Below are 23,727 nucleotides of genomic sequence, written 5' to 3'. Positions count from 1 at the left end.
GACAGAGCCGAGAAATTATAGCATGGTACCCTTTCCATGCTGTATTTTTGCTCAAAGAAAATTGACAGAAGCATTTGGGGTGCCAGACAGCTGTATAGTTGCACACTTTTGCAGTTATTGTTAATTATTTTTGATCTAGAAAAGGGTCATAAATGCAATGTTTCGAAGTTCTTCAGGGAACAATCTTTTGGCAGTTTGGTATATATATGTTTTGACATGGAATGTCGGCATTTCTACTAATAGGGACAACGAAAATGGAAGGAAAAGGTGATCAAAAGTTTGCCGTTCTGACTGGTTGAATACTACGAATACTATAGCCCCATAAATGTGGCTGTTGTGCCCATTCTTGAAAATCACGCATTCTCGAGAATGGGCATGCACATTCTCGAGAACGGGCGCGCATTCTTAAGAATGAGCGCCCATTCTTAAGAACGAGCACGCGTTCTTAAGAATGAGCGCTCATTCTTAAGATTGGGTGGGAATATCACGTGCACAATTTATGAATTTTGCCCAATCTTAACAAACATTGCACGACATAATTATGTTAAATGAATTGTATAGCGGTTAAAAGGGAAACAATTCATATAAAGAGGAAAGAAAATGTGCTATGCTTCTGTACTCGTATAACTACGATAATTTGAATCAAATTAAACCTGTTATTATTGCTTTTTTTCCGCCCACTATGGGAAGTTTTGTAATAACGGAGGACTGGGAACTAGTCTGGGAAGTGCTTTGTTTAGGCTAGACAAGTTACAAGTCCCTGCATGTACCATATGCGTGCCACGAAACAAAAACGATGTCCAGAAGCTGCCAAAATTGCTCTTTTGACTAGATAGAATCCAGCTCTGCGACGTTATGGTGGGATGTGAACAATAAATTAAATTGGTGGCAATTTAAATGGGAAATAGCATTAGCACTATGGGATGTCGCAGTATTCATTCTCATTCTTCACATTCTTCATTCTTACGTCCCCCCCCCCCCCCCCCCCCGCTTTTATTATCCCAAAAATCAGAATTCTTTGCACTAGTATTATTATGTCTCTTATATCCCCCCCCCATATCAATACGCCTTTACTTATCATATCCACTCTACTTTTCAGCGCCTTGCGTTGCAACAGTATTTATTGAGAATCTATCAGTGAACGAGGATTCAGCTAGACTTGCCAAGCGCAGCCGATGCTCGGCATCGACAAGACTGTTATCTTGTCGCGCATTCTCAAGAATGTGCGCTCAATCTGGAAGAGTTATTTTTTGCCAAGATTGAGCAAGGATCCAGTTGCACATTCTCAAGAATGTGCATGCCCATTCTCGAGAATGCGTGAATTTCAAGAATGGGCACAACATGGCCTATTTACTGGACTGCCTCCGTAAACATAGGCCACACATCCACATGTACAAAAATCGTTTCGACTTTGCCAAATTTTGATTTTCACATTTAGGCTTAGTTTGTAGGATTTTTTTGCTTTAGAAGCATACTCGCCCTCTTTATAGGCTAGTCAGAAAGTGCTGTCTTTTTCAGATGTATATTTTTCGTGAAATTTCCAGATTAATTTTTACACGTCTGCGTATCAAAATTTCAACATGAAATTTCACAAAAATTAGACATCTGAAAAAGGCAGCACTTTCTGACTAGCCTATAAAGAGGGTGAGTATGCTTCTAAAGCAAAAAAAATCCTACAAACTAAGCCTAAATGTGAAAATCAAAATTTGGCAAAGTCGACACGATTTTTGTACATGTGGATGTGTGGCCTATGTTTACGGAGGCAGTCCAGTAAATAGGCCACATTTATGGGGCTACGAATACTATAGCCTGATAAGTGATAGCAGGCCGCCATAGAATATTCCCTAGCCTCTAGTCTAGGCTACACGTTTAATATTTACGTAGTGGCTATCGTTACGGCAGCCGTAACTCGATTTTCAACTGCTATCGTTACCGTATTGCAAAATCACCATTGCGAATCAACTTCACAAATAATAAATTTCCGTCTAACCAGAATCCTTCAGGAGCTTGATTGGTCATCTGGTCATGTTGGTTACATAAATACACATTCGACTACTTTACTCAAATTACTGCGCTGGAGTTCTGGGTTCGAAACCACTGCCGTGTTGCTTATTTGTTTTTCACTGTTAATTTTTTTTTTTTCTTTAGGGCCGATTTCATGTTTTTAATCAAATCGTTCTTTTTATTTTGTACACTTCTTTTTTTCTTTGTAATCTGTGGCTTTGGAGGATTTTGTTTTTAAAAGGGAAATAAAGTCCCAGAACCATTCGGTTGAATGATAGTCTGGTTCCAACAGCTGAAGATCCTGACGTTGAATAATATTAGGTCAGGGAACCAGACGGTTCCGTAACGATAGCAGTTGGAAATCGGGTCACGGCTGCCATATTAACGATAGCCACTGCAAAATATTTAACATATTGTTTCTCGTACTAAATATGCGCTCAACAGCATGATATTTGCTCATTTATTTCAAATTGTGGAGACAAATGTTTGTAAAAATTGAACATACTGATCTTTCTTATTGAATTTGAAACAAGTAATATTAGTTAATAAAATACATGTATTAATGCCAGTTGTTGAAACTGATCTTCATTACTTTTTAATTCAGTGGTCAAAATAATCATATCATTGCTTAAATAGTTTGTAATTGAACTTGTTGAAATGGTTGTGTTACCTTGAATTAGTTTTAAAATATTAGCTTTTTGGTCCCTATTGTATCATATTGGTGGCATCTGATTGGCAATTTCATGTAAACCAGCACTCGATGACTGGTCTATGCAGTTTACAGAGTGGCTTTGCAAACCACAAAATGACAAAGTCCCCAAAATGTATTCATATATATTTTGTCCCCAAATTCATTTATAATAAAATATAAAAATATGTATTCTTTTGTTTTTGTAGCTGTCATTATGATGTGAACGTGGCCTGGACTTCAGAGATAAGCAACAATCTGATAGTATCCTCTCCACTTGTTGCCGACATCAACGCTGATAATAAGCTGGACATCATCTCGCCTGCGTTCACAGAGGAAGTCGTTGGCCTTGATGGTGACAGAGGCCAGAACCTTTTGGGGTCAAACTGGCCAGCGAGCTTCCATGGCAGCTCATTCCATGCCTCACCTTTATTGGTACGATGTTGTCTTTATACAAATTTTAGTGGTAGCTGGGTCCTTCCTTGAAAGTGCAGCCTCATGTGTATGAGGATAAACGCACTGCCAGGAACACTGGGGCGAACCCCTTCTCTTCAATATCAATAAGTGTTACTGGGTTCTTTTACGTGCATTAAACAATACACGGGACCTACAGCTTTGCGTCCTATCCAAAGGACGAAGCAATAATGGTTAAGTGCCTTGCTTAAGGGCACAAGTGTCCACCCAGCGGGCTCGAACCCACGTCACTGTTGCCTCTGAAACACCAGAGCATGAGTCCGGTGCTCTTAACCGCTAGGCCACGACACTCCACCTTAACAGTGATGTAGTGGAGTCCTTCACGGTCATCACAAGTCCTCACAAAACCATCACAAGTCAACGCAAGACCTCACAATGTCATCTCAAGTCATCACAAGTTATCAAAAGTCTTCCAGTCTCAAGTCAAGTCACAAGCTGTTCAAATGAACTGTGACATTAGCATTCCTTTGTTATTGTTCATCCCCTGTTACTTGTGACTGGACTGGTGAATAGACATGTGATTCACTTTTGATGGGACATGACTACATGTATAACACTGCCATGTGAAGATGTACTCTAATTGTTATTTTGAGTTTCTTCTCCAAATGGACTTCTTTTTTTCTAACAATACAAGTGATTCACTTGTGACTGAAACACCGAAAAAAAGGTGGAAAGAGTTCCATACCTTGACATCACTTGACACCCTGTGCAAAAACCTATGAGACTGGTCTGAAAAATTCTAAGTGGTTTCTCAGTAAATGCTTCAATATTTCCCCTGCTAAATATGACTTTTTAGGACATTTTATCGCTTTTTGATTGCTAATAGGTTACTGTAGGGAAAAATGAGTGATGTCCATGTACTGGTATGTAATTCTTCCCAAAACAGGCATGCAACTTTTCCTCGGATCCGCTGATTTCCTCGTCTTTTTACTTCTCATGAATACCATTACAAATTGAAAAACACTGTACAAACTCTAGTTTGTTTTGGATTTCCCTGTGATTTCTAAATTCCCAGTTGCATGCTTGCCAAAAAGAATGTCCCACATTTAGTTACAGAATAATCACTTCACGTATTTCGAAAAGATTTGCTGCCTGACAATAAACCAGTTCTTCCAGGGTAGACTGGTTCTAATGTCCACACTGTAGGGACTGGGAACAAGTCTACTCACAAGGCAGATAATCTGTTAAAGAGCTTGGACATTATCTTCAAATATTATTATATCGTGGAGTGCCATGGCCTCGTGGTCTGGAAAATTGAATTCTTGGTCTGCAGATAATTTTGCAGGTTGTGGGTTCGAGTCCAGCCTGCGGCTATGGTGCGTGTGCCCTTAGGCAAGGTACTTTGTCACGCAATGCTTCTCTTCACCCAGGAGTAAATGGGTACCTGTGAGGGCAGATATGGTTATCATGGTTGCTTTAAGCTGCTTTGCGCCGAAATGGCAGTGTGGAGCAGTACACTCCCCAAGGAGCTGAGATTGTCTTTGGAATGTTTCAGTGGCCCAGTGAGCAGGGTAATAATGATGTAGCGCCTTGAGCACCAATACTGGTGGATATGTGTGCTTTATAAATACGCATTATTATTATTGTATTTCATTGTACAGTATGACATTGATAGCAATGGCAGAGAAGATGTCGTCTTATTCACATCCGATGGAGAAATTCACTTCTTGGACGCCCAAGGAAACAGGATGACGGATCGAACGATGCACGTCCCACCCCTAGATGTACAGAGAGATTGGTGGAATAAGACGACTGGCCTGAGACAAGACGTGATCGGCCAGTTTGTGCGAACATCTGTACCAGGAAAAGTATGTTGAAAATTGGGGTTTAACTTCACCAGCATAACTTCATAAGCAATGTTTAGCCAGTGCAGTCCGAATGCTTGGAAGGAAAAAGTCACAATCCTACTCGGTTGCGATTTGAACCAACGACCTCCTGCTTACTAGTTAAGACAATATTAGTTATCTTCAAGCAAACTTGAATCCTCGATCCTGATTGGTCGATCCATGGCAACAAGCCGTGCTACATATAACCATACCGCACGGCCACGGTCCATACCGCACTCCGCGTATTGCGCTATTCTAAGCCTACGTGACGCGATTAGTGCTGCACAATTCACTGTGAATTCAAAAGTTGCGCGTAGGTTACACAGCATGCGTGTTCCAACTTTACTGTGCGTCAAGTTTGCTTGAAGATAAATTCGTTATCGCGCTCGTGGAACACAGAAAATGTAGTGCGTTTGTGTCCCACATACCACTCGGCCTTCGGCCTCGTGGTATGTGGGACACAGACGCACTACATTATTCCGTGTTCCACTCGCGCTCGCAAGATAACTAATATTATCGTACCAGCCCGAGTGGAACATCAGAATAATATGGCACACAGGTACACTTCATTTTCCGTATTACATAAGCGCAAGTGGGATAGGGATTTATCTTCAAGCCAATTTGACGCACGGTAAAGATGGAACGTGCACTCTCTACACGAAACCAAAATGTACCACATACACGGGCACGTCAATAACAAGACAGTTCAACAAGGATTGAAATTTTCAACAATTTAAATCAACAAGTACCTCATTTTTAACATTCTCAAATTCAACGTATCCGCATTTTGAACATTAACAATGACAATGCATGTTATTTTCATGCCTGGAGACTGCAGACATTCTGTGTCCAAAGAGCATGGCAATTTTACACTTAAGTTTATTTAATGACATAGTGTGGGTTTTCAGAGAGAATTTAGTGCTTTCTATTGTACACATTCACAGTTAAATTTCTTTCATCTACCTTAACCCGAACCCTGCTGGGCACACAACACAGTGCGTCAGGTCCTAAAGTCTGTGGTACCTTTTTTTTTACATTGGGCCATCAACACCAGTGCATCAACTGCCAATTCTGAAACAATCGGAGCAGCTAGTCCCATTGAACAATGCCACAGTTGTATGCTGCTGCTGTTCGCATCGCATACTCTGAATCACTTCAGCCTTGATGTTTTTGATCTGATGGATCTTGCTACCCTGAGCAGGCTTCTCATTTGACAAGAGTTGCATATGTTGCGTTTAGCAGGGTTTAGGGTAAATCAATCTAAAGTATTACTTTTTCCCCAGCTACCTAACTACAACTCTGAAGATTCATCTAGCAATCAGCAGTACATCAGCGTGAATGCTCACGTGTTGGCCACACCAGTCATTGCTGATCTCAATCAGGATGGTATCACTGAAGAACTGATCATACCAGTCAGCTACTACTTCGACAATGAGATTAACAGGTACATGGTTCATTGCTATCTTTCATATCCAACGGTGCATGTGTTAAATATCACAGGTCATAGGTCATTCAGAATAAACATAAACAGAAATCTCCATGGCAATGGTTCTTTGTGGTACCGTCTGCAGTTGAGTTTAAAGGTATAGTCCATCATGTGTAATTTGTGCATTTTCTTCGTTTGAAGCAACAAAAGTGTTCAAAATCTAATGAAGGATACTGAACAAGTTTCAGCTCAGCTTCAGCTGTATATTTCGAGAAAAACAACATTCTAGGATCTCGATTTTAAATCAAAAGTTGCTGAATCATGTTTTGAATTGGGCCTGAATTTAGCGTCCGAGACACGTTCTCACTAGCTGACTGCAGCTACGCGATGTCACGCACCGATCCGACGAATTATAGCAACTGCGCGTGCATGTGTGTCGTGTCAGCGCTTGCGCGCGTTTCGCCTAATAAAAAAACGAACTACTAATGAAAATTTCCAATGGTGCTTCTTAAGACGCACCGTTGGAAAGGCCTTCTTTCGTTGATTTCTTCAAAATGACAGCTTGCCAGAAAGAATAATTTCACAGGGAGTTTAGTCCCCTTACTATCTTTCAACCAAGTATGTTTTTCAACAATAATCACGCCAGTTACTTTTTGGATAGCTGCAAATGATGGACTCTGGCTTTAAAGTAAGCAGCAACCTTCGGTAATTGTATGTGGTCGGACGTCTTTGTCCCAAATGACCTTTGATCTGGAGCTGAACTACTTCATTGCACAGGAATAAGCCTCTGTACCGATGACGTCACACATTGTTTACACGTGTGCTTTCTTATGGGAGCCTGGTGGGGACGACCGTTTAAGCGGCTCATTAAGTACCGAATTGGCTCATTTAATTTTTGCTTAAATGGGAATATGAGATAGTTAGCCCTTCACTGGTTGCCTGTGTTACTGGATATGTACAATAAAGATAGTGGCGCAGTCTTGGGTTTCAGGTGGTTATTTTATTACCGGTAGCTTTTGTATTTATAAATCACAAGGGGAATCTGACTAGATTCACTTTTAATCTTTAAATCAATATAAGGAATTTTTTTTTTAATTGAGTTGACTGTGCGATCCACGATTGTCATTTCTAAGGTTTGTAGCATTGCTACTGGCATCGTGCTGGTCAGCAACATGCTGGTGTACAGCTTCTGACTGGCACCCTATTGGCCTGTTATTTTGAGACATGGTGGACACAATAGGAGAGGATTTTTTGGTTTGGGTAAAATCTTTTTGTACTTACCCAAATTGACCCAAACCAAATGGCACCCTCCTATGTGCTGGGCCCAATTTCACGGTGCTGCTAAGCACACAATTTTCTGCTAACAGAGCCTACGTCTATTTCATGGAGACCGTAAGCATAAGCACAGCAAAAGGCACGCTTACTGCAGAGGAAAAATTTGCTTACTTAGTGACGTATCAATCGAAATCTTCATGCACGCGCGATCGTTAAGACATCCACGCCGTGAAATAGTGCTTCGGGTTAGCAACTTTTCCTGCTATGCTAAGCACAACTTGTCTGCCGACTGTTAAGCAGCCCCGTGAAATTGGGCTCTGGATAGCTCAGTAGATACAGCATTGATAAGGTAGTCCAGAGGTGACAAGTTCGAATCCCACTTCTGTTGATCTGACTGTTCAAATTTTTTCATGTTTTCACATCTTTGACTTTGACTTTGGACAGGTCGGAGGAAGAGCTTCGTGCACTGGGAGCATCTGAAGCAGACCTGCAGGGCTATTTAGCAGGGGGCATTGCTCTGTTCAATCTCACTACAGGAGAGCTGTACAAGGAGTTGATACTAGAACTCACTAAGGTATACGCATACTGTTATCCGACCAAATTATGGGCGTGTCTGAATTGATTGGCTACGGCCGGCGGTGACACACGGGTCTATGGCAAGTGGCTTCAGCCGCTTCCATAGATGCATATCTAATTGAAAGCCGTTGCCAAGTAATTTGGATGTGGCATATTCTTCTGGTACAGACCCTTTGCATTCGGCAGCCATCTTTGACCTGTTTTTTTTTGGTTACTGTCGGCACCCAATTTCATGAAACTCATCGTAACTTACAATGCATCGCAGCCCTGCGACTCGTCATATCCCTGCGATGCGTTGCTACTGCGATGCGTCCTGCGATCCATTTTACAAAACATGTTGTGAGTGCGATGTGCCGTAGGTGTATTTTATAGCACAACTCGGTGACTGTTTTATGTATTTAATCAGCGTACAGGAAATATTGTCTGATATTCAACAAAGAGTCGTCGGATCTCTTCTCGAAAAGTTTTTAATACGTAAAACAAAATGGTGGACATGTGATGCAATTTTAAAGGAAAACAAGCTCTCAGTGCTAATTCATAATTATTCAATGAATTTTCTATTTACAACTTTATAGTCTCATTTATGTATTTTTATGGCATAAAACTGGCTAAGAAAAGGACGCTTCTTATTTGCGATGACCACTAGACACGTCGTAACTTGGGACACTTACGAAGCGTTCAACACATCACAAGTTTCGTGAAATGGATCATCGCGACGTGTTACACGTCGTTACTTGGGTTGCGACGTGTCGCAGCACTTCATGAAATTGGGTGCTGGAACATTGACTGCACGCTATGGACTCCATGCACAAGTACCCCCTCAACGGAAATTATGGGAGCGTTGGCGGAGACAACTTGGGGATACATTCGTACGCACTGCCGACGACGCCTGACGCTCACGCGAAGACTCTATGGTTTTGTGCACATTCAGAATATAATGTGTCATGCGTACTTTGTGCTATACGCATGCGTACCAATACACACACACACACGGTGCGTCCCGTCCACGGGGCTTTTGAAAGTGGTAAATAAGCGCCCTCTCTTGTTGGCGCGCTGAGCCATGTTCCAAGTATCTGATCTCTGATTGTTAATATTTGACACACTTGAAAAACATCAGATACTAGACAAGACTAATGGCTGGTCAATACTTCACACGAATGCAATTGAGAAGCAAATTGGATGTCAGATGCATTTCAAGTAAAACTTCACTGCAATTGAAATTTGCTCGACTTTAAATCAGTTATAAATTATTATATATCCTCCAATCATACTAGACGCGAAAGCGAATGCGAACGCGAATGCGAATTTGTGATGTCAGGGCAGGTTTTGGCGCTGTGAATTCACAAAAGTTGAACAAATTACATGCTTCATGATGTCAAATTCGCATTGCATTTGCATTCTCATGCAGTATGAACTGGCCTTTAGGTGGGGAGACTTTTTCACAACCTGTCTTAGTAGTGCCCCCCCCCCCTTTAACAGTTTTTACAAATGGAAATATTTAGGCCACTTTTTTTCAGAAAAACTAACCAAATTAATCCCCCCCTGTACCCAACCAAAGCCTGGATACACTACTTCCCAAGAATCGACAGACATTTTACAAAACAGTTAGGATTTGTCCACAGAGAAATGATGAGTTTCCAGGCTACGTTCTGTTTACTCCGACCATCATGGATCTGGACAGCAAAGGAGGCCCTCTAGAGATCATTGTGGGAACATCGGCGGGCAACCTTCACGTCTTGGATCACACTGGTACCCCGCGCACTGGTTTCCCTCTGCTCCTCAGCACCTTGCATGGACAGGTACGTGCAGTTTGTAGTAATTGTAACAGGATCCAACAAAATTAGTAGTTTGTGGAGTAGAAGCACCTTCTATCATGTCCTCTGTAACCCGATGTTGTATGAGACAAACACGGCAGCTATTGTCCAATCAACGGCTTTGGCCGATTTTCTGCTCTAAATGACGTCACAAGTTCTTAAGGCGGCTTCAATTGGCTGGCGCTCAGGGTTATATGAATTTTGCATGCACCGATATATCAGATGTTTGTAGCTTGGCCTTGCACATCATGTGAACCTCTGATACTCAGACTACAGAAAGAGTCCTTAGGACTGTTTTTTCCCCCACTAACCGGTAGAAAGAACATTGTCTGGTCTTGGTTGTGACTCGGACAGCAATGCTCATTTGGAACATTTTGGCCGTTTTGAGATTTGGCGGACACCATATATTTCAACTGGCAAATTTCTGTATATATTTTCAATTGACTAGACCCTAGAGTTCTGTATGTAGGACTGCAACAATCAATCTGTCACTGTGGTCACACCTAACTGTTTCAAATATCAATTTTTTGTATAGTACTCAATACAACTCTTAAGTGTAATATGCTTCAGTGTGATTTTGGAATACCAGTCTGAACTGGAACTTTGAGCAAGAGGCTGTCAGTTTGGGTCCCACCATAGAACTATATTAAATTACTAGCGCTCTAACTCGCTGTACAAATGAAGCCTGCTGGGCGCATCCATGTTTATGCACAAACCTATGGAAAACTCAAAATTCAGTACGGCTTCAGTACGGCTATTTTGCATGTGTTTTGCAGTGCGTCATCGAAGCCGATACAGTCAAAACCAAAACGCACAATTAGTAAATGAGCGTTTCATTTTGCTCTGCGCAAATTGATGCAAATGCGTGCTTGTATGAGCTGCAGATGATTTTTGCTGTGACGTTTTTTAATCGTCATACTCACCGAAAACGTGTTTACGTTTTTTTGCTTATGTTGTACTTGCGCGTTGCATTTAGAGTACATATTCCGAAATGCACCCCGTGTTATTTTATTATGTTCCACAAACACGCACACCCAAACGTGTTCACACCGTCGATCATGGACGTCCTATTGTCCCTCTTTTGTTTGTACTTTAACTTTTTAGGAAGAGTCCCATAGGTTTTGTACACGACCCCAATCGCGGATGTATGCTGGGAATCGTGGACGATATTGTTCTCGTTTGTTATCTGGAATTTTTCGTCCACGGTTTGAAAAGATGAACACGCCCATGGATTCAAAATGTCTATGCCCAATACGGCTTCAAAGTATCTCCGTGTGGGGGAATGAGGAGCTAGCGTTCTAGTAATTTAAGATAGCTCTATGAGTAAGTTTGTTATTTCGTTTTCTTGCAATTTCCCAGACAGCACTGAGTATACCTGCTAATGAATTAACATCGGTTAAAAGCAAATGCCAACATTCAAACCTTCAGACTGGTCAAGTGCTTTGATGCATAACGCTTCATTGATGAGGAAAGTCAGTCAACTGTGTCAATTTAATTACCTCAGGTGAATAGGCCAGTGGCCTGTCACCTCATAAGTGTTAGGTCAAGGGCAAATTCTTTATCACTGCATAGCAAAGGAAAAAGATTTTCAAGAAATTAGGGCTGCGTCCATGTATGCAGCACCACCTCAATATCAAAAACTAAAGCCATAACAGATTTTTGTGTGCATGTCGTGTATGTTTTCAAACAGGCTGGTTTTTATGTTTTCTTTGTTTTTGCTGGTAACAGAGGGCCAGACTAGTGTCCTCTTTGCACCTAGACCTCACTGACTGACTCACTCACTAACTGTCACTGTCAACTGTGTGCTGGGCAGTGCTATCGTATAGGATTACTCGGTAATAACATGTACGATTCAGCTATAAGAAAAACGCACATCATCTACAAAACAGCAATGAATATATGTACAAAGCACTATCAAACACACACATTCAAAATGCATAACAGATTCACTAGACCTCAGCATGCTGAACCGAAGTGGCCTCCGCTCAGAGCAAGACCTAAAAATACCATGCACATTCAAACACGCAGGTGACAAGGCTTTTTCTGTTGCAGGACCTAGATGTTGGAACTCACCCCCTCTCAGTGTTCGTCATTGTCAATCCATCCTTTATTGTACTTCTATTGTTCATTCCCCTCCTGCTATGTTTCATTAGTTGTACTTTCTGGAGTTGTTCTTTTGTAGTGCATTGTAACCTTTGGAAAAATGCGCTTTATAAATGCTTGTATACGTGTAAAGGTACCACTGAGGAGACACGTTATCGTAATTTCTTCGCATTATGGGAGACATCGGTCATTAGGGAGACATTTTCATGTCTCCCTAATGTCACAGCCCCCCTTTAGAGGCACAATTTTATTGTCGCAATTAGGTTATATTTGTTGCTCCTGGTCTTATGAGTAAACATACCGAAATTCGTGGGAAAATTCTATGCACAAGTCTATGGGGATGTCTCCCAAATGTCCAATCCAGGGTAATTATTATCCCCTCTGCAGACTACATGCATGTAAAGACTTCAAGTGATTAGCCATAGAATAGAATTGTGTGCACTCTGGGATGAGCATTACCTAGGCTTGCCTGTCTCCTCTTTAGATCACAGTTGAAGACCTGAATGACGACGGGCACCTGGAGATGGTTGTCATGGATACCAGCTCCAATGTCATGTGTCTGGATGTGACAGGGCATGAATTATGGGATAGCCAGATTTCAGGTTCGTCGTCAGCAGGTTCCAGGGTGGCTGATATCAATCAAGATGGCATCCTAGATATTGTCATAGCAACCAATGACGGGTATGCTTCAATGTTTTTAAATTTCTATGGAGAGGGCATCTGAGTAAAACTAAATGTGACCTTTGACCCTGTCAATCATTTGTATGTTCTTCCTATGGGCCTTATGCACGAGTCAGCCATATTGAATTGAGAGTGAGGTAAAATCTTCATTTTTGGAACTTGCGAAGAGAAATGAAAGTAAGTAAATTATTAATTAATTCAAGTCTGCTTCATTGAATGTTTTAATTTGCAATTAAACATTCCCTAGTGTTTTAAGCCAGATTTAAAAATAAAATGACAGTAAAATAAGACTGCATAAATAGTCTGGCGCCATCCCATTCAAGAGACACTTTATGAAATACATTCACGGAACACGACAAAAATGGCCAACTCATGCATAAGGCCCATCCTAAAGGTTTTAAAAATATAACACTCAGTAGTTGAATTTCTGTCAAGTCTCCCGTGAGTGGGTTTCATGCATGGCGTACGCACCAAGTCTCGTGCATGCGCGCGCATTGTATGTTCATATGCGCATAGGCCGTTATCATGCATCTAACCAAACCGTTTTGTACACTTTGTACACAAGCTTAGATGAGAAGTTTATCCTTGTGCAGAGGATCTGTGCGCAATGCAACCAACCTTGAGCAGTAAGGTCATCCTCCGTGGCAAAGCTAAAAGGAGGAGGAGGGGGGGGGGGGAGGGGCACATGCCGCCCAATTGCAGGCCTGTGCCCCTTCCCGTGCCCCTCATCTCCCCGGCACCCCTCATCTCCCCGGCACCCCTCATCTCCCCCCGCCCCTTTGCCTCACCAAACAAATATATTAGTCAACAAATGAAGCATTGTATTGTTTGAAAGTTTGACTAAAACCCATTGCGTGTCCCCCCCCCCCCCTCCAGAAAATGATTCCTCTTCATAGTGCCCCCCCCCCCCCTGCAAATGGAGTCCTAGTTATGCCACTGCTCATCCTAAATACAAAACTAGTCTACCATTGTTGAGTGATGTGTGTTTAATGATGGCAAGTTCAACTGTGGTCAGCCATACTTCTTTATATCAAGCTCACTCCAGTGTGCCTGAATCTGCCTCTCATGAGTAAACCACACAGCGCTACCCCACCGGTCACGTGCAGTTCCCGAGCATACAAAACTAATCTTACTTTTCTCTTTCAGGCATATCTGGGCATTACGAGGCGACACAGGCAAACTGATTGACGGCTGGCCGTTAGCTCTGGGAGGCAGGTTTCTAGCCAATCCACTCATTGCCAGGCTCAAGCCCCCACCTCAACCACTAGACATTGTAAGTTCAAATAATTCCAAAGTTACAGCTTTGCCTTGACAGTAGGTGATTGATAAGCCAGCTGTACCTACCAGTTATTTGCTTTCGTCTGTTGATGAAATTTGACTAGTCACAGTGCTTGCTGGAAATATGATCGGATTGTTAGTGACTAGCCTGTGTATAGAGTCATGGCAAGGGAAGAGGATTGATTTTTTGACTGTCTGTGACTGTTAGGACAGCATTTGTTTTCGTTTAATGCGTACCGTTTGGTTTATGAGATGTTCTTGAACTTAGGAAGAAAAAAGAATTTTCAAAATAGTACTCACTTTTGTGAACGGTCTTGATTGACAAAAGCAACCAATTCCCTTCCAAATGGAGAATGAATGAAGAGTTTCTTTCCAAAACGCAATAAACACCATTTTCTTACCTTAAAGAATCCCGCCAACTCCTGGCTGCCCAAAAGTGAGGGTTTTTTTTGCTGTTTAACACTATTGACCTATTGCTGTTTGTGAGTTAGCCCCGCCCCTTAGACAACCCTATGGAATTTTCTACGTTAAGTTTTGTTTGTCTTAGATTTTGCGCGTTCTGTATCCATTTGTATATCATGTAATTGGACAATATATCACAAGCTGCGTTGACGCGATTCTACCGCGATGGGTCAATTTAAGAATACATTTAAACAAAAAACAAAAAAAACCAGCTGTTTTATACTGTGCGTGTTCTATAAATTTTCATAACTGTGCAACTTTTTCACTTGTTTCAGTATATCGTATTTTTGAAACAAACTCTTCAAATATCGAAAGAATTGAGAGTTTTTAAATGCGCTTGAAGTGGTTGCAGGACTACAGATGGTTAATTATAAAAGTACAAAATGTTTCGATACACCAGGGGGGCTTATATTTGAGTGCATGCATTGTTTTATATTATGCGGCTCTTTCAGTAAAGTGACAACCATTAACCCTAACTCCCTAGCGTCTTTTACTAGGAACTGAACCAAGTCCATCAAAATCCATCAATCACTGTGCGTCCAATACAAAACTGTACATGACATAATGGAATCCACCACTGACGCACTGGTTGACATTCATGGACTTGCTACACGTGGCTTTTATCACAATAGCAGTACAGGAAGCTAGGCAAAATCAATCAGATATCCCTAGCACTGCTTCAGGCCATTAGGCCCAAGTCCATCATACTCCATCAATATTGAGTCACGCCAGGCCTTCTGGACCAAGTCCCCCAAAATCCACCAAAATGGGGGGATGGATTTTGATGAAGTTGGGGTGATTAGGGTTAGGGTTAAAGTGGTTAAACGGCAAAACAAGTTCAGTTCGAACACTCACAATATTACATGAAAGGTCACAGCCCTTAGTATTTATATTTTTTTCTTGTTTTTTTTGTACCTTGCACTAGATAATTGCAGACTATGAGGGCAGTCTTTACATCATATCTGGTGACGCCGCCTGCCTCGAAGTCATTCACTTGGAAGAGAACATCATGACCCCGGTATTAGCCGCTGACCTCATACCCACGACCTCTGACCTGGAACTGCTGCTAGCCACCAGCGATGGCACGCTGATGTGCCTGAAGACGCATAACGATACAGGGAGCGAGGAGGTGCCTGAGCATGGGAGGAGCGAGAGGGCGTGGTCGATTGAGGCATGGCACGCTGACACGCCCACTTATAACAAGTTCACCAACTGGGACAACAAGGTATGTTGGTATGGCTCCATTCATTAACCCTAACTTCCTACGCATTTTTGCTAGGATACAACCTCAATCCTGCAAAATCCTTCGACTACTTCCAAGTAAAAATTGCATACAGCCTCAATCCTGCAAAATCCTCTGTTATTTCTTGAATCTGGTCCTTGGAGGGGTGACCACTGCCTCAATCCTGCAAAATTCTCCAGCAATCACTGTCGATATGTTGAAGCAGAGCCAGTGACATCCTGGAGCAGTGCGGAGGATTTCAAGTATAATCTAGGCCTAAATGTATGCACGGCTGAGCAAAAAACAACACAAGGTCCAGCCCAAGACCTTGACAAAGTGCATCCTCCAAAATCAGCCACACAATTTTGCCATATAGCATCAATTCTACAAAATCCTCCGTTTTGCAAAGAGGATTTGGAGGATTTGGGAAGGTTAGGGTTAAAGAAGCCACAGTTCTTATTAAGCCTCTTTCAATACAGTCCATTCTGTGCATGATCCTTTGTTCTGCTGCCTCCATGGCCATCCTTGATCTGAAATCCCTTTTTGGAGTACAGCAATTCTAAACTGGCTTAGTGTGTGGCCTGGTAGATTGAAATTGTCAGCAACCGGTTTTGTGTATCTTTGTTCCTGTTGTCAAACTTGTGACCATTCATGGGTTGTCTTAGTGACTGTCCAGTTTGTCCAATGGTATATAAGTAATGAATGTTTCTGAGTGCAATGGTGAGAATACTTTCATGAGTTGAAAGATTGAATGTTTCATTCAATGAGGTGACTGAATGGAACATGCCATCTTTCAACGAATGAAAATATTCTCTCCATTGCACAAATGCAAAACATTCATTATTTGTTTTGCATAACATCCATGTAGATCTTTGTCATTCGATTGGAGGATATAACTATAAGAATAAACAAAATGCAAAATGTTATTCCGGCATCCACTATTTTGTTTCCAGCTTGTTCAAAGTTAACAAAGGTTTAAAAGTCAAAACATTAAATATATGAAAGTGAATACTGCAAGTTCTTAAAATAATGCACAAAAATTCTGCAAGCCAAGTTCAGTTCGTAACAGTGCATCCACTTCAAAGGCAAGATCTCTTTGTAATTGCATGCATCTGCTTCAAATACAAGTTTTGCACTTGTATAAAACACATGATGTGGTGTAGCGCAAAGATCGCCACGCGATCTGATCTTTGTTCAAGTGCCCACTCATGCAATAGATCAAAAAGGATGGAACGAAAATGCACGGTGAATGGAACCAAAAATGAACCGTTTGTGACGTAGGCCGTGCAATGGCTCAATTAATGAATGCCGCGTGACCTACAATCCTCCAATCAAATTACAAGGGTTTTCTTGGTTGTTTTATAATAGCAGCTATTAGGCATTGTTGACCCTCATGTTAATGTATCTTTCCATGCCATAGGTTGGTGTCAAGTTCACTGCAGGGACAAAGCAATTGGAGTATGTGTCTGGAAAATCTTTCCTTGTTCAATTTGAAATCTTTGACAACAGACCTGAATATATTGAAGACTCAACATACCATGTACAGGTAAGTCCATCCAAACTACAAAGCTTCACAGTATAGTTTTTTAGGGTACCGGTCTTCAGTCATCTACAGGGTGGTGCAAAAAGAAGGAAACCCACTTTTGACGGCAATTTTCACCTACTTGCTGCTGAGCATATTTCAAAAATTCAATTTAATGATAGTAACATATTGATCTTTAAACGTAAGTGACAAAAAGGTGATTGCAAATGCGTATTGTCTCTGAGATATGGTACTTTAAAAATTGCACATGGCAAACCTGTTTGTCCACGGATGGCTTTATTCCATCCGCTTGACTGAGCTCTGGAGCTTGATTTTAAGACAAAAACACTACACTAGACTTACACGTGGACAATAGTGATTTTGGTGACTTATATTCAAATTAGCATAATAACACTATTCTTGTGCTGAAAGATTTTTTTCACCACGTATGGTTGAAGAGCTATAGTTTACTACATTATGCAAAAAAAACCAGTTCAAATAAGCTAAGTAAGTAGGTTACAATTCCTGTCAAAAGTGGGTTTCCTTCTTTTTGCTCGTCCCTGTATAGCCTATTGACTTTAAACTGGTTGTATACTGGTGAGTTCCAGGAAGTGCTATCATATAGGAATACCCCGTGTCACCAATGCATGGGCTCAGTCCAGCCCATTGTTTAGACGAGATATATGAAAGACTTTCGGTGATAAGCCATTCTGAATCAGTCGAATAGAATTGTGTGTACCCTGTGACCAGCTTGCTAGGCTTGCCATGTCTTGTGTACATCACATAGCATGGTGTTTCTATTGACCAATCCGGGCATATACTATCAAGATTATCGCAGAGGCCCCCTGCAGTGGTGAAAGTATTGTGCTAGCTGTTGTTCAGGATAACTGCCATGGATCACAGGGGCGGATCCAGGAATTTTTGCAGGGGGGGGGGGGGGGTTTCATCAGCCAAAAAAATCTAAAAATGTACACAGGTTTTTTTTCTCAAAAACGGGGGGGGGGGGGGGGGGGGGGTTCGCATTATTTTTTAGGAATTTGTATGATAATTTTTTTTTTGACAGAGCTTGGTTTTCTTTTTAACCCCCCCCCCCTCGGATCCGCGCCTGGAACAGTTGCTCTCTACAATAGCTAGCAGTGTGCATGTATCAGTCACTGGTCAACCTCGTCCCGAGCAGTACGCGCCCACCACTACCTGCTCTCTCACCCTGGTATTGGATCATTTGCATGTGCAAGATTTTTGAACACATATGCAAATGAGGAATAGTCTGGTGCCTGCCTGTACGTTACATTTGCGTTTGTTTTTGTATGCGGTGTCTGGGGTAAAAACAGAATCAATTCGTCGCAGCACGAGCATGGCGTGACTTACTAAAACACAATTTTATTTTAATTAAACCGTTTCGATCTTATCGAGACAACATGCAGTATCGCATTTCATATTAATATGAACAAATTGGAAAGAAAATGAATATTTTCGAGAAGGCATTAACGAATGATCGCAGTATCAAATCAGGATACAGGAAGAAAGTTTCCTATCCAGGGCTTACAATTGGAAATGATGTTGGATATAAAGTAAGCACTGGGGACGAGGTTGGTCACTGGTGTGTTTCCTTCACTTTTTCTCATTTGCAGGTTATAGCACCCTCTGGAGTCCAATTTGAAGAAATTTTGTGTAATTTTATTTTTCCTTGTACAAAACCAGTTCTTAATTCAAAGTAACTGTTTCTATTGGCAATGCAGATCACGTGTGGAAATATAATCTTGCTGCCTAGGACGATTTTACTAGAAACTGGAATTCATCGGATGAGAATACAAACACCCAATCGTCCAATCAGAGCAGTCCTCACTGTCCATGTGACCAATAGGCACGGCCAGATGTTCCAAGACTCATTTGCAATAAGGTATGAATTATTTTCCAATTTCAGTGATTTTTCCTCCCTATGCATCACAATTTTGGTTTAAAAGCTTAAAAATCTGTGCTGAGCTAATCAATATTCTTAGCTGCTTCAAGAAATTGGCCAATCAGTGGTGTAAACTGGGTCCAGTTTTGGGGGGGGGGGGGTCACTTAGGGGTGTAATTTTCTACAATTTTAACAATAAAATCTCTAATCATAAGATGGAATTCTGTGTCGGGATGATGTAAATTCAATATTGGTATTGCCCTTCACCGATGTATAATGAATTTCACCGATAATATAATGGAATGCCCAATATGGAATTTACGTCGCCCTGACGCCAAATTCCATCTTATGATTAGTTTGGTGTTGGTACCCGCCGCTATATCAGATTCGAACCAGCCAGCTGACCCAGGCAAGCTCGGTGGTCGAGTGGTAAGACATCTGCACTAGTAAGCAGGAGGTCGTGGGTTCGAGTCCCACCCAAACTAGTAGTTTCAATGCGGCAGGTACCAGCACCAAACTAATAGTTTTGATGTTTTTCTCACAATAACTTGAGACAACACTGTTATGTGCATACAGTGTTTATGAAAATACGTCGGTGAAGGGCACTTGTTAAATATTAAATAAAAATCTCATTTTTTTCTTTCCCCATTTCCGGAGGTGGGGAAGGGGAGAGCAGATTTTGTCTCACCTGGACTTTGTTCGGGAAAGAGACTATGCAATCACTATGTCTGAACGTATATGTAGTATGTATGTATGTATGTATGTATGTGGTATTTTGGTTAAAGTTCGGAAAATTGGTCTCATTTCAACAGTCCAATCGGAATCAAACTCGGGTCATAGATGCAACATGGCAACCTTCACATGATAATGATGTCAAGGGTCACTCATTAAAAATGATCGCGAAAGCAGGCGAGACGCGCGGTTCGAGAAACGACTTGTTCGTGAATCACTCAAACTGCAACATACATGTACTTTGTAATGAAATATTCCTGCTTCCAATTTTATTAAAATGTGCTGTATTGAATTATTGAAACATTTCTGTTTTAGCCTCTGAAGAAGAACTTGCTAAGTTCGCAACGTCAGGCCACATTAGTTTTTAGATTTATATATTTCAGGTCCACCCAGTCAGTAAGCAGTTTGCAGCAGTCTTACTTTTTTTCGTATTGAATTTAAATTAAATTCATCACGTTTTCAATAAAGAGAAATCACAAAACTATTGCAGCTGTCACGAAGAAGTATCAGTATCAAGTGTAGATGAATTCATAGTAATTAAAATGAATGGAGGTATTAATTAACAAAAACTTATGTTTCTCTTTAAATTATAACAAAAATTAACAACCCACAATGTGGCTCAGACACAGTGTCAGAGCCAACTAAATCTCTCATTTCCTGCGAAAAACACCACATTGGAAATAAATGCCTTGAAAAAAAAACTCAAATGAAATTGCATTTTATATCAACAGCAATGATTTATTTACTTTGTTACTATGACACAAAGCCTTACCTCAACCGGAACAATTACCAAGGTTACTGGTTATTAGCAAGAATTTACCGACTAGCCCCGATATAATTCAATATTGACATTTTAATCATAGTTTGTTTGATCAACCTTCAGGCTGCACGTCCTGATCAGGGAAGAAAAATATCGCCATGGTAATTAAGCCTTGGGAGTGATTCAGCCAGAAACCTTCATTTTTTTTCTTTTTTAGAAATGAGGTTTTTACCCTTAATTAGTCCAATCCTTGTTCGCTTGGTGAGCACATGGACGAAATTATCGAAACCGTTCAGGCATGCTGCTCGGGCGACATTGGAAATATTATGACAACATAAATCAATATTTGAGTTGGTCCAGTGCAAAAAATAGCCGTACTGCATGCGGGAGGGAAAATGGATAAAAATAACAAAAATATAATATTACTGATTTGTTTTGATTAAGAACTAATTTGTGCCGTTGTATATTCAACAGAACTATGACACAGCACTATACTAGCACAGAATCCATAGTGGAGTTTTATTGGGAAAATTCTGTTAGGATTGCAACTTTAGGTCATCTAATTTTGTTGATTTGTAGATTTCAGGTCAATCCAGTCAGTAAGCAGTTTGCAGCAATTTTATTAATTTTCATTTACAGTTTAAATATCAAATGCATTTCTAAGCTTGACTAGCATTTGACCAAACTGTTTGCTTTTCCTTCATTTTCATGATTCATTCTGTTCTCAATTTGTCTGTTCCAGTTTCAACACAAAGTTCATCCAGGAACTCCAGTGGTTGTTATTTGTTCCATTTGTTGCCATGGTGATGCTACTCCTTCTAGTTCATGGCTATCCAGAGGTTGACCTTTTACCTATGACCCAAAGCTTCAAACATAGGTGAAAATGACCCAAGGTACTGTTTTACAGTGTGTTGCAGTGTTGTAGGTCTCGAGACCGTCTCGAGACCTTTTTTTGTGGTCTTGGTCTCGGTCTCGGTCTCATCCTATCAAAGTCTCGGTCTTGGGAGGGCTGGTCTCGGTCTCGAAAGCTCTTGTCTCGGTCTCGGATGCCAAAGTCTTGGGTTTTACCCCGAGACCTGTCGAGACCACAACAAAATGCACCATTCACGTATGGCTTTATTCATTTGCAAGCTGAATTACGTACAAGTCTAGTCTTTATTCCAAACATAAAAGAATTTGGTAAATGTATGTTTTCATGCTGAAGAATGAGATAGAAGCTGGAATAAAGACCAGTCAATTCAGCTTGTCAATTCAGTACCTGTGCACAGTTCAGTATTTCACTCATACACATTGTACTGTCCTAGACGTGACCACCAATGCCTGCACGTGCAAATGTAACATGTTCTTGTGCTTCATTTCTGACATTTAGTGAGTATTTGCTAGACTTTGCGCTCAACAATAAGCCTTCTGCAAGTAAAGTTTGACCTTTGTTTGCAGTAAGTTGTACACCGACTTCACCAAACTTTGTTGGCTGCAATTTAGGCAGTAATTTAAAGGGCCTAATTTTGAAATCGGAATTCGCCTGACTGACAACATTTTAGACACTGTTTTTTGGGGCAATTAAGGTCTTGCATAGTTTGTTAGTTAAATTTACATTAACCCTAACCCCGTAGTACTTCCTCAGGACTACCCTGCTAAATCCAACAGAGTCCAACCGGACTTTCCTGTTCAATCCACTGTGCCTCATTTTCAGTTGTCTGCTGAATCCAACGGAGTCCAACAATGCGTTATAATGTGGTTCAGTTGCCTGCTGAATCCAACATTTTGCATGAGGAATGTACACAAGGGGTTAACTGCTCAATCCAACAGGCTCCATCGGGTATGTGACAGTTGGATCCTGTTGGATTCTGCAGGATTAGGGTTACAAATCAATCAACAGGGTACCGGTAGAAAACTCATCCAAAATATTTTAAAAAAAATTTCAACCTGCCAATACTATATTTGGAAATGTAACTTTTTTTTTTTCTTTTTTTTTCTTTGTGCTTGGTCTCGGTCTTGGTCTCGGTCTCAGAAGTCTTGGTCTCAGTCTTGGTCTCGGTCTCGGCCTGCAAAAATCTCGGGCTCTGAAGTCTGGTCTCGGTCTTGGTCTTGGTCTCGAATGCCTCGGTCTCAGTCTTGGTCTCGGACATGGAGATCTCGACTACAACGCTGGACTGTGTTGTTTAAAAGTCCACCAGTTGGCAATTTCTGTGATTTGAGGTTTGCACCTTATAAATAATATTATATTATGCCTTGGGCACTGTAATTTCTTTGATGTAAAATGATCTTGTGATAAAGACTTATGTAATATAATTTTGCTATGCAGTTTTTGAAAATGTACCTTTTTGTCCAATTTAATTTCATATTCAATCTTAATTTTTCCATTTTCAAGGGTGCGCCTTTGGGTTTTTTATGCTCATTAAAATGTCTGTATTCATGAGCAAATTTGTGATGTCAAGGTTGACAGAACTTCAGATTTTTTGTAGTTCCAGTGCTCATTAAGTCAATTTGCTCTTTTCACACTCTGCCATAGTCATGCAGAGCCTCGATCTGGCAACTTTACACAATAAAAATAGCCGGTTCAGTGATCTGAACCCCTACACGGGAATCACTGAACCGGCTATATTTATTGTGTAAAGTTGCCAGATCGAGGCTGTGCATGCCCATGGCGGAAGTGTGAAAAGAGCGAATGAGCAAACTTTACGCACACATCTTATCAATGAGCAACAAATGTGGGTTCACAATTTGAACAGAAAAGCCCCGTTTTGAAGAGAGTGTGCCTTAAATGATATCACAGCAATGGCGTCCTCAGTTGTCAGAAAAAGCATGGAATATTTTCAATGTTTTAAAAACTGCACTTTATAAAGAAGGGATGTCTCATAGTTTTCATACATTTCAGAGGAATGGATATATGCACAAATATGTTCCAGTGTGTTGCAGTGTAAAGTTCATGTCAGTTTATAAAAAAAAAGTAATGTGATATCATTTAGGTCTCTAAGATAGGC

The 23,727-nt window shown here is 41.0% G+C and overlaps 1 protein-coding gene across 1 annotated transcript; it reads left to right on the top strand.

Annotated features, from left to right (window-relative positions):
* Window positions 1-61: 61 nt before the first annotated feature.
* Window positions 62-21,675, top strand: LOC119743126 (protein DEFECTIVE IN EXINE FORMATION 1-like). Its single transcript, XM_038219486.1, has 12 exons — window positions 62-267; window positions 2,902-3,127; window positions 4,768-4,974; window positions 6,276-6,436; window positions 8,138-8,267; window positions 9,892-10,068; window positions 12,671-12,867; window positions 14,014-14,140; window positions 15,533-15,832; window positions 17,250-17,375; window positions 19,091-19,251; window positions 21,486-21,675. The coding sequence occupies exons 1-12, from the start codon at window positions 158-160 to the stop codon at window positions 21,622-21,624; spliced, it is 2,061 nt and encodes a 686-aa protein (XP_038075414.1). The 5' UTR covers window positions 62-157; the 3' UTR covers window positions 21,625-21,675.
* Window positions 21,676-23,727: the final 2,052 nt, after the last annotated feature.

Source organism: Patiria miniata, unplaced genomic scaffold (genome assembly GCF_015706575.1).
Source record: "Patiria miniata isolate m_02_andy unplaced genomic scaffold, ASM1570657v1 HiC_scaffold_6, whole genome shotgun sequence".
In the NCBI taxonomy this organism is placed as follows: domain Eukaryota; kingdom Metazoa; phylum Echinodermata; class Asteroidea; order Valvatida; family Asterinidae; genus Patiria; species Patiria miniata.
The sequence above is the reverse complement of the archived record's forward strand: the minus strand, read 5'-3'. Positions and strand labels throughout refer to the sequence as shown.